Raw genomic sequence first — 11,933 nt, forward strand, 5'->3', positions numbered from 1 at the left:
TGCACTATCAACCCTGCTTCACTTTTGCTTTGACTCTTGTTTTGACACGTTTGCTTTGCCATACAGTGCATTGTCCTATTATAAGCCTATTTCTGTGGAATATGTAATGAAGATGTAATACACTGTAGTTGTTAGGTCTTGTTTGATTCTGTTTTGAGCATGTTTGTTATACAACTGTAAGAGTGTTGTTGCATTTCAAACTTTTATTTTGATTCTATTCTTAAAAAGGAAAGCCTGCCCCCTTGTGTTCGAAATGTCATCCCAAATTGGAAGGATCTTTTAGCCTGGTTAGCACGCAGATCTTCTCAATTGTAAGTGAAAGTGGGTCTGGAAAAGATTAATTGACTTATGACTTCCAGCAGGGGCGTAACTAGCAGTGAAATTGAACTTAAATTGGTGCATTAATCTCTTACCAAGTTGTTTCAGAAGTGTAGCAGTCTCGTACGCGAAGGTTTTAAATGCAGTTGTTTGGTCAGTTCCAAAGAAATACACGTCCATGCCAGATTAGTGACTGTATTTGCATGCCCGTGGTTTAGGGACATTGGAAATGGGCTTCAATGGCCTCTTGGCCAGACGGACCTGCAGAGCTAATCCTAAATTTGCCAAAGGTTCATATGGGTGTTCCCAGGCTAAGGATATTTAGTTCAGAGACACTGAATTTCATGAGACACACACACACCCCTCACACTGACTAAGTTATGTTCTCACAGATACATTCACTGTGGAAGAGGCTGTAGAGGCCATTGGATTTGGAAGATTTCAATGGAAGCTTTCTATGCTCACTGGAGTAGCATGGGTAAGACACAATACATGCATACACACACACACACACACTTGAAAATATCTATATATTTATATTTATATATAATTATTGCTTAGTAAACAGCTCTTCGTATTCATTTTTGACCTGATATTTATGACAAGACAACATATAGAAAATGTATGAATTTCTCTCAGACGTGTTTATGTGATGTGGTCAGATGGCTGACGCCATGGAGATGATGATTCTGAGTATCCTGGGCCCTCATCTCCATTGTGAGTGGAGGCTGCCTAGCTGGGAGGTGGCCTTCATCACCTCCGTAAGTAACATGATATTGCTTATTCTTATTAAGATGACTTGATAGGATCAGAGGGATAATCCCCTAATTATATGAGTCCTCTTCTCCTCTTCTTATTTGTCCCCAACCACCTTCCCCAGGTATGACCGGGTAAGGGAAGGATAAGGCTCAGCTGACGTGTTTGACATGATATACACTCAGTGTCATTGTTTGAATTTGTTGTTGTTGTTGAAATGTATCCCCGGTGTTTGAATAGGTGTTAATGATGCACTGTCTGTGTATCGCTGGAAAATGTTTTGTTTGGAAAAGCATATTGTTGTGAAGTGAGCATTAAACCTGTACCCGGGAGACACAGAGACCTACAAACATCATAACACACTCTGAAATGTTTATCTCCGTGACTTAAAAACAGGGTTATATTTAGCTCTATCTTCTCCGTCGCTCTTGGCTTCTGAATAAAAACATACTGCAGTGCCATAATACAAATTATTTTTCAACATGCTCTTGCTGGCTGTGATGTGGTAGATGATTTTGTCCTAGATTTTTTAATAATACCATCTAGCCTCATGAAATGTTGCTTTAACCCACTACATACACAAGGAATGAAGTGAAATGTATAGCTCTAGTCAAAGTTTTCAATTTACTATTATCCTGTAGTTTAAGGATAATGACCAAACATTCATTTTCAAGAAGCACAGCTATTCTGAATAAATTAAAAACATTACTAATACTGTAGGTTCCAGATGACAACTGTGCCCACTGTATAATTAGGTGGTTAGAGAGTGGTGAATAATGTAATGTGCTTTTGTTTGCTGTATTTCCTTTAGGTTGTGTTTATAGGAATGATGCTCAGCTCATCCTTATGGGGGAATATCTCTGACAAGTATGGCAGGAGACTGGTAAGATCATCTAGCTATGTTAACTACAGTGTATATGTCTGTCTGTCTGTCTGTCTGTCTCTCTGTGTGTGTGTGTGTCTGTCTGTGTGTGTCTGTCTGTGTGTGTGTGTCTGTCTGTCTGCTTGTTTGTCTGTAAGTGTGTCTTTGTTTCTTAGTGTGTAAGTGTTTCTCTGTGTATGAGTGCATATTTATTATTTGTGTGTACATGTGAGTCTGTGCTGTTGTGGTGATAGGGTTTGATCCTGTGTATGGTGTGGACGCTGTACTATGGTCTACTGAGTGCCTTTGCTCCCGTTTACGGCTGGATTCTCGTCCTGAGAGGCCTAGTCGGCTTTGGCATCGGAGGAGCACCACAGTCGTGAGTCTACTCAATAGACTGAATTTCGCCTACATAAAGGACCCAAAAGCTTTTGGGTCCTTTTTGAGGTCTATACACTTTCACACTCTCTTTAAATCCCCTAATCCAGTCTGATTTACTTTTTTTATTTGAAATGACTGATGGACAACATATACTGTACAATATTTTTTTTTTTTTTAATCCTCCTCAGTAACTACTGAAAGGACAATGTTTGAAGTGCCGACTACAAATACAATCATATTTCATCTGTTAAATACAGAGTCTGATATTATTAATAATGAAATACTATTGCAGTTAATCAATATTAGATATTTCTTCTCTCTCTTCAAGGGTAACACTATACTCAGAATTCCTTCCAAGCAAGTCGCGAGCCACCTGCATACTACTGATCGAGGTAATACAAGCTAACAGCGTCGGCCGTTTTCTGTAGCCTCTCTCAGCAAATGGTTTATGAGACATTCACCTTATGCTATAAACCTGCATCAAAAACATCTACTCTGTTTGCAAGACTATGGTCTGTGCGGTATCAATAAGTTGAGACAATGAAACAATGACAAGTATTTTTTTGAAATATTAATTTTATACTGAAAATGTTATATGTCAAAAGTGAAAAGATATGATACACTTTAATATCAAAGCGTGTCGGAGATCAGTGTGCCCAGATATATTTCCAATTCAATACCATTATATACACTGCTGACAAAATATTAATCAATCACACTTTGGATCAGTATCCTGACATTGTTTGCAAGAACTCTCCCAGATTTTGTAAATGTAGTTTGACAATGGAGAAAAGGGTGGAAGGTTTCAAAAAATGTGTGTGTTTTTTATGTGTATATACTGTAGAAGCACATTGTGCTGTATTCTACCAATGTGTCTCCTGAAAGAATATGTGATAAAATTCACAATTAACAATTCAAAAATTACAATTCCAAATTATCTGTGAAGTTTCATTTAAACTATTTGACAAGTTTCTTGGTGTTTTAAGCCCCCAACGTTGTTTTCAAGGCAGCGCTGCCAGGAAGGCGCTATGGTTAGGCATGGGTTAAGGTTAGGGTAGGGTTAGGGTTAGGATTAGGTGCCTTTAAGTCAACGGCGGCAGCGCTGCCTGGAAGATGACATTGGGGGCTTGAAAAACACCATCGAGCCTTTTACAAACAGCAGTGTTATCCTAACACGTCCCATGTAATGTCCTCCCCCTGCTGGCAGGTCTTCTGGGCATTGGGTGCGGTGTTTGAGGTGCTGTTGGCCATGCTGGTGATGCCCACCCTCGGCTGGCGATGGCTCCTGGTTTTCTCCACAATACCTCTGGTGCTCTTCACTACATTGTGCTTTGTAAGTTATCAGAGCCTATTATCAGTGTTGTTTTATGCCTTTATAACACCGTTAAATGTTTTATAAATGTAAGCGAGAGGGCTATGCAGTTAATTGAATTTTGCATTTTCCAACTATTACAATAATAAAATTGATTATTTTGCTATGTTCCATTTTGTAATTATGTTTGGGAAACTGTTAAAAAGACAAGACAAAGACAAGACTAGACTAAGTCTGGTCAATACATGGAGGATATTTCCACAGTTGATGATGAGTAATAGTGTAAAATAATTGATGAATGATCAAAAATTATGGCTTATTACATAATAAATAGTTATTATTACTTTGTGTCAATGCCCAGCACAATGTGTTTTGGCCCATGCATTCTGTAAATATGGCTGTTCGGGGGGGGATTGGAGATGTTTGTCAAGTCAAGTTTATTTATATAGCGCATTTCATACACAAACATAAAAGGGCAATAGTGAAAGAATAGTTTAAAACGTAAAGATAAAAAATAAAAATAAATGAATCACTGATTCATGTCCCGGATAAAAGTGTGCCTGTCTTTTGTCACAGTGGCTTCCTGAGAGTGCTCGGTACGACGTGCTGACCGGCAACAGCCAAAAGGCACTGGTCACTCTGAAGAGGATAGCTGAGGATAACAGGGCGGAGTTGCCAAAGGGCAGACTCATAGCCAACAGACAGGTGAGACGCACCTTCACACTGAGGTGGAGGGTTACGGCACCGTAGGGTTTGGCTACTGCTGGATGTCTCAGACTATATACTGTAAGAGTCATGCCGTTTTAAATCCGTTGCAGAACCGTCTCAGATTTTGTTCAAACCTTGTCTATATCAAGAATGGGTCTCAAAACCAAGGCCTGCAAAATATTTCTGTTCTATGTCTTCATATTATTTTCAGCCCTTGAAATCACTTGTTTTACAGCCTGAAAATCACATTATCTGGGAAGCAATGTTTGGGCATTGAAAAATGGATAACCATAGCCAGCCCAAACTTTGTAGAGTGGAAGACAAACATGTTTTCAGTATGACTGAACCATTAAAAGTTTGTACGGCATTCTCATTGATTTTCTACAAAGCCCTAGATTTGGAAAAAAGTGCAAAAGTATAAAGACTGCTGTATGCATTTGGTATCAATCATTATTTTTTTCTTTACATGGTATATTTTATTATTGTTGTACCAATATTTGAGCTCTCCACACATAGTGGACTTGAAGATTTTAAGGATTAAACAAGGGGAGGTTAGCCTGGAGATTAAGATTAAGGATCTGGCCATGAATAATGTAATGGCCCAACTCGAGGGGCGGCACCAAGCATGCATCTGAAAATCTCACTGCACGCAATTGAATAACACTATACAACCAGTGTTTACTGACTGATTCCGGACTTCAACGCAATTGGATAACACTATGACTGTCATCTGTTTAGCTCACCTCTGGCCCGCCTATATCAGATACACCGATGTGATTGGTTCCTCGCGATACAAGAGACAAAAGTAACATGTACAACATGTTGCCAGAGTGACTTGCTGAGCAAATTGAAATTTTGCTCCCGCGACAACTCTGGATTCCCAGGATAAGGGGAGGTTGTGTTTTTCAGTCATTTTCATAGGATTAAAATGGTATATGGGGTAGCTAGTAGGCATTTGAAAATCTATGTGAAAGTAGCTCAGTGTATGGGCATTTAGTGTACAAAGTGCTAATGTTGTACAATAGATGAATATAGAGTAAAATAATTGTTTTGCCTCAGGATCAAAATAAATGAAAATGCACAGGTATACAATGTAACCAAGTAAGTCTATTTATGTATGAATGAAACATGGTACATCATTGGCACTTTATACACAAAATGACTATACGGAGCCCACTTTGATTTATGTGTTACTAGCTGCCCCACATACCATTTTAGTCCTAATAACATTACCAAAAAATGCAATCACACCCCCATAAAACTATGACCACTAATCACTGATAATGGTGACCGGCATGTCACCACATAGCTGCATAATGATGAAAACTTTATTACGATGGAAGAAAGTGAGATATATTTGTCCCTGATGTTTTGTGCATCATTATGTGACATCAACACACTTCTTTATACAAACTGAGGAAAATTAAAATATAATATGAAATTGTTAACTTCAACTGAAAAAACTACATTTAAATGGCCATAGCTGACAAAGTAGACAGACTAATAAACAGACTGCTATGCTGTGGCAAGTCATGATTGTGTAATTGTTGTGTGTGCCTGATTTTTATGTTGAACTCATTCAGGATGATCGTGGCAAGATAAAGGACCTCTTTACTCCTGAGTACCGCATGACCACTATTCTTCTTTGGTTCATCTGGTAAGTTTGTCTTGTGTAAATCTCTGACACTGGTATGTGTTGTTGTATTTTCAACCAGTGCATAAACTGTATCCAAAAATGTTATCGCTTTCAGGACTGATTGTCTCGTCCCTGCAGGTTCGCCAATGCTTTTGCTTATTATGGTCTGGTCCTACTAACAACAGAGCTCTTCCAGGCCGGTGATATATGTGGAGGTATGTCCGGTATGCTGTGGTCTGTACTGTTTGTGTCCTGTTCTTACTAAAGGACCAAGGCCGTAGCCATGGACTTAACATGGGGGGGCGGGGGGGGGGGGGGGGGGGGGGGGGTGCAACATCTGCATGTGCTTTCTGGGTATGCCTTGTGTAGCTATATTACCATGGTTACCAGGGATAGAAGGTTGCATAGGGTGAGTAAAGGAGGAAACTGCATACAGTATCATTTTCCAGCTTCCAAGTGATTATTTTGCACAGAGTGCAAACACTGAGTAATACTACTATAGCCTAACCATTTATGTCTTGATATTAGGGGGGACATTTTGAGAATTGTTTAATATTTAAAGGGGGGGGGGGGTCCCCCAGTATATTATGATTATGGCCTGAAAGGACAGTTCAGTTCATTCAAGAACTTCTCCCTTAATCCCTTTAAGAGAGGTCCACTAGGTTTACTTTTCAATCACAATGCATAAGCCATGATGTTTTCCATTTTATTTCTGTAGATGATAGTAATTGTACATAACCTGACCTTTGCCAACTAAAATATATTTGGTCATTTCAGTGAACACAGCAAGAGCCAAAGTAGAACCTCGTTGCAGTTTAGAATGTTCCTACCTCACACTAGATGACTATAAAGACCTCCTGTGGACGACCCTAGCTGAATTTCCAGGTGTGCCCTGTGTATATATAAACCTGCTGAACTATAAAGATATAGTATATAATACTGTATATAGCTTATATATATACTATGGGTCCTAATTTGAATGCTGGGCAAAGTGCAAAGTCAGTCTATGACCAAAGTTCTTGTGCATGAACTAATGGCCTCTTGTGGCGTGAGACAGCTTTTAGCTGACCCACCGATGTAAGTGCATAGGGTCTTTCTCATGGTATTAAATTTCTAACTAGATTTTGTGTAGTTATTATGAGCGCCACAGCGAAGTGGCAGTCATATAGGTTTAGTCAGAGTTTTTTTTCTTCCGGATCAGTAATTTTGTGTCAACGATTCCAGGGACACTTGGAAACTTGGATGACGCAGAACCATTGTTTTGATCCATAGCAAAAATTGCAAGAGTAGGGGATGGAGTAGGAGATGGAAACAAACTAGACATTGCACTTTGCCCAACATTTAAATAAGGGCCCTGGATCTTTGAAGAAATATGATGGAGACGAAGCTAAACTGAATAGAGTTAACCCTCTTAATTAAAAGTGATCATTTTTGCAGGGCTTCTTGTCATCCTTTGGGTGATAGATCGAATCGGTCGAAAGAAAAGCATGGTGATGTGTTTCGTAGCATTCTCAGTGTCTATCCTGCCCCTGTACGCCTGCATTGGGAGGTCAGTCCAAAAACGTACTTGCATATGATGTTCCAGCTTATGTTGACGATGACATGTAAGGGAAATATAGACTGATACTAGTATGATTACACATCTACAAATTATGAAGTGGGAATATTAATTAATTCAAATAACAAAATGGTGAGTTAGGAGGGTGTCCATCTGTTTTATCACCCAGTCATTCTGGCTCAGCTTTTAAGAACTGTGTTTATTTATGCTGTTATGCTACTACAATTCTGAAAAGATGTACTGTATAGTACATTTACATTTAACGCAACTAGTCTTACTGATTTCCTCAGTTTGAAAAGCCACAGATGCTTAAAAACAAATTATGTTTATGATGTTTATGTAAATTAAAATGATTTTGTACAAAAATGTCTCCTGCTCTCTGCATCCACAGGACGGCTCTGACCATTTTCATCTTCATTGCGAGAGCTTTTATCACAGGTGGATGGCAGGCAGCATATGTTTACACACCTGAGGTGAGGTAATCTCGTGTTCAGGCAGTAATCGATCTCACACTGAAACGTACACTGTTGTAGAACCTTTGAAACGTACTCTGTTATAGAACCATCTCCTTGTGTTACAGAAGCACCACCAAATTAAATCTTCTCAACTTGTTTTTACATCTCAAGATGGTTGTTGATTTACCGACTGCCATCGCTTAACATCAATCCAAGAGGATACTCAACAGTAATCATTCTTCCCCTCTGCAGGTTTACCCTACAGTAACAAGAGCTGTTGGCATTGGAACCAGCAGTGGCTTTGCAAGAGTTGGTGCCTTGCTTACCCCATTCGTGGCACAGGTATACTAAGATATAACAAAATAACTACCCAAACATAACTCAAATTTGCACTAATGTAAACTGCACTGACATATTTGCACTGATCACTGCACCACCAGACATAAACTACCTCTATCATCAATACTCATTCAGTAGCTCTTTAGACTCAAGTCTGTGTTCATAATATTCTGTTTGTCTGTTTGTGTTTATTACTGTGACTTTATATGTTTTATTTAGGGCTGTCAAAATAACTGATTAATTTCGATTAATTAATTTGAGAAAAAATAACTGATTAAAAAAATTAGTGCAGATTAATCGATTCCGTATGACCTTTGACCCCGAGCCGTTCTAGTCAGTAAAAATTAGACTGTAAAATGAAGGAGAGAAGAAAACGTGCTGCCTGAATCATTGATTGGAACATTTACTTTTAAAAAACGGCCTGATGGTGCTGATAAAAAATAAAGTGTTGAAAATAAAGTCCTCTGCAATGTCTGCAGCAAGGATTTGCATATCACCGGAGTTCATCAACTCTGTAGTCGCACATCAATGCAAAGAAATAAGTGTTGACATTGAGGGGAGTGTTAATTTATTTTCATTGTGTCCCCTAGGCAGGGGCGTATCAAGCTTTTTAAAAGTGTGGGGGTTGTGGGATAGGAAAATGAAGCAATCTTGCCAAATTATAAATAACTCCCTACAGGGACGTTGTAAGTATTTTCTGAGAGGGGTGCGGACTATATTGGTGTCCGGCAGTTTCTACCCCGAAAAAAAATGAAATTCTGATTGCTAAACACACCATTTTAATGCAGTTTGGGAGGGACAGAAGAAGCAGCGCCCCTCATATGTGTGGCTCATGTGACATGTAGGCCTACATGATCTACCTATCACTTCACTATTTGACACTACCCTACATGGACACATATCTCATGTTATAAATCAAGAAATCATTTCAGAAATTATGTTTTGTGCATATGGGTTAGCAGGCTACAATAAATTGCCCTAACAGACAGCAGCCTAATTTCGAGGTATCACTAATACCTAAATAAATATAATAATAAAGAATACAGAACTGTAAGCTCAAATTCAAAAACGTTTGAAGTCTACCCAAACATATGCAAAGGGAATATAAATAAATTGTGTTGCATATAGCCAGCTTAATTCATGTCAATTTAAAGATTATGATTAGCAGTTTCTTTTTCCATTAATAGTTACAGGAAGCCACGTTGTTGTTTAAGCTATTGTTGCTTCTAGCCCACGTTACTTTCACTTGCTGCAGGGACACACACATTGCATGAGCGCTCATAAGCGTTCTGTTTGAGTTCTACATGCTGGAAATCTTAGTTCTCAGATGTAGAACTCAAATGTGTCTTGACGCCTCCGTTTGTAAGATCAATATAAGATGTTCTAAATGGAACGCGATCGTATTTAAGATCTCCAGCACCGGCCATAACTTAATGTCACGGCTACGTGGACCAGTAGGTTAATTGTTGAGGAGGCCCATAGTTTGAGAAAAGCTGCAGATCATAGACAGAGAAAGCAAAATGCTCTGAGAACAGTATAGTAGCCAAGGTCTTTCTGCACAAACAAGTGCCTTGGTGCGCGCACCCCCGCTTTCACTTTGACACTCTGCATTTATACATTGTGACAAAAACTGTCAGTCAGACAGTGAATTTTGGTTTACTAAATTAGCATAATGCGGTAACAATTATCATTTCAATTCTACCTGAAATCTGCTCACTGCAGACTTTATAATGCAGACCCAAGCAGCAGCACCTTGAAAGATGCACACTTTGAATTTGATCAGAGTGGCTCTGGTTCTTCACTGGCTAACTTGATGTGATTGGCTGGATGACCATTCAATCAAATCAACAGACCTATTTGTGTCTCTTTGTGTGTGCGTTATGGTAGATACGGTTCCAACTCTTTACAGGAGCGTTTATTTCCATATTTTACTTTCATTTTAATCTGACAAAAAGTGTGGGGGATAGAATCATGTTCCAGCAAAAGTGTGTACGTTATAACACCCACATTCCCCACGCTTGCTACGCGCCTGCCCCTAGGTTATATTTGTGGCCTGAAATGCCTTGTATGTGAAAAAAAAACTTCTTCCCTAAGCACTTTTGAATTTATTTCCTCAGCATATTAGGGCATATCATAGATTATTATGGCAATTATTTGAACTGTGAAAATAATAATAAAAGAGTCTTTGAACTTTTAATGTCACTAATGCTGATTATTCAATGATTCATTTGAATTTAAATATTTAAAATACTTTCACAGCAAAAATTATATATGCGATTAATTTAGATTAATTAATCACAGAGTATGTAATTAATTAGATTAATTTTTTTAATCGATTGACAGCCCTAGTTTTATTGTATAGTCTTTTATATTGTGCTAATTATTTGTGCACCTTTACAGAGCTACTCTTTAAATCTCATTGTACTGTGTATAATGACAATAAAGGCTTTCTATTCTATTCTATTCATATGTAGACTTATTAGAGAAGGCAAAACTTTATTGTTCTTGCTATATGTTTTGGTTTTTCATTTCCATTTTTTTTTTTTTTGCAGGTGCTACTGAGGTCATCCGTCTACCTGACGCTGTCTGTGTACTGTGTTTGCTCTTTACTCGGTGCGGTGGCAGCTTGGTTCTTGCCCATCGAGACAGCAGGTCGGGCCCTACATGAGTCCACTCAGCTTAATAACAACGGCCCCCAGGACATAAACATGACCAGTCTTCCGCCAGCCTCTCAGGCCAGCTACGGTACACAGAACGGCCACTCCCAAGGACCATGATGTGTGGGGGGTGGGGGGGGGGGTGGTATTCTTATAAAGTCCTCTCTGGAGGATTAGTTGGTGATGTGTGGACAGGGGAACTCTGAGGACATTCTGGGAGCACTATGATGAGGCTGCTGTGCTGGTTACAAGCAGGTAATGATGGTGGCTGCTGTGGGTGATGTAGGTCTTTGCTGGATTAAAACTGCATCTGTTTCAGAATAAGTTGTCATCTGCACTGGGACTGGGATATCCCATACACTCAGCATAAAGTGGTATGTGCTTTTGCCTGATCCAGCCAGTATGACTCTATTCACTTGTAGCCAGGATCAGAACAAGTCAGCGTTATTGTTATTCCAAATCTTCTGTTTATTTATTTATTGTCTGTTATGATGTATTTAAGTCAGACTAAGAATTTGGCTCTGTCACTTGGATATGCAATTAGCTTTCAGTAGTGTTCTTGTTGCTGCTGTTTACAGCATTATGTGCTTAGTCCCCATGGAGAATACATTCTAATTAAACATATGCTTCAAATCACTGTACTGTAATCACTTTGAAGAGCATCTGATCAAAAATCAATAAAGGTATAATGCAACAGAAAACCATTTTGGATTTGTTTAATTCTTGACTGACACATTATAAACTGCATGTAGGCCTTTTACTCCATTTTATGCTTTTAGCTCCGTGCACAACTAAAAGCTTAAGTATTCAAAGCTTTCAAGCAAACCATGGACCAACAGGCACCCTATTCAAAGATCAGAGATATGCTTTCTGCTTGTATGAGCTAATGGATGGATTCAATTTGCTTTTCCATTCCAGCACATTGTGACCAATTTTGATTGGTAAACAACA

At 38.9% G+C, this 11,933-nt stretch overlaps 1 protein-coding gene across 1 annotated transcript in view; it reads left to right on the plus strand.

Annotated features, from left to right (window-relative positions):
- Positions 1–11,683, plus strand: part of LOC143123066 (synaptic vesicle 2-related protein-like) — a 28,672-nt gene extending 16,989 nt beyond the window's left edge. Inside the window, exons 3-16 of the mRNA XM_076284174.1 lie at positions 711–796; positions 981–1,079; positions 1,886–1,957; positions 2,191–2,315; positions 2,646–2,709; positions 3,525–3,650; positions 4,206–4,334; positions 5,921–5,994; positions 6,112–6,188; positions 6,751–6,858; positions 7,411–7,522; positions 7,923–8,004; positions 8,239–8,328; positions 10,878–11,683. Coding sequence (XP_076140289.1) covers positions 711–796; positions 981–1,079; positions 1,886–1,957; positions 2,191–2,315; positions 2,646–2,709; positions 3,525–3,650; positions 4,206–4,334; positions 5,921–5,994; positions 6,112–6,188; positions 6,751–6,858; positions 7,411–7,522; positions 7,923–8,004; positions 8,239–8,328; positions 10,878–11,102 — 1,469 coding nt within the window. The 3' untranslated portion in view covers positions 11,103–11,683. The remainder of the gene's footprint in view (positions 1–710; positions 797–980; positions 1,080–1,885; positions 1,958–2,190; positions 2,316–2,645; positions 2,710–3,524; positions 3,651–4,205; positions 4,335–5,920; positions 5,995–6,111; positions 6,189–6,750; positions 6,859–7,410; positions 7,523–7,922; positions 8,005–8,238; positions 8,329–10,877) is intronic.
- Positions 11,684–11,933: the final 250 nt, after the last annotated feature.

The sequence above is a fragment of the Alosa pseudoharengus genome, unplaced genomic scaffold (assembly GCF_046254945.1).
Source record: "Alosa pseudoharengus isolate Yale_2024_CS ecotype anadromous, Long Island Sound unplaced genomic scaffold, YU_APseudo_1.1 YU_APseudo_1.1_scf_14, whole genome shotgun sequence".
NCBI lineage: Eukaryota > Metazoa > Chordata > Actinopteri > Clupeiformes > Clupeidae > Alosa > Alosa pseudoharengus.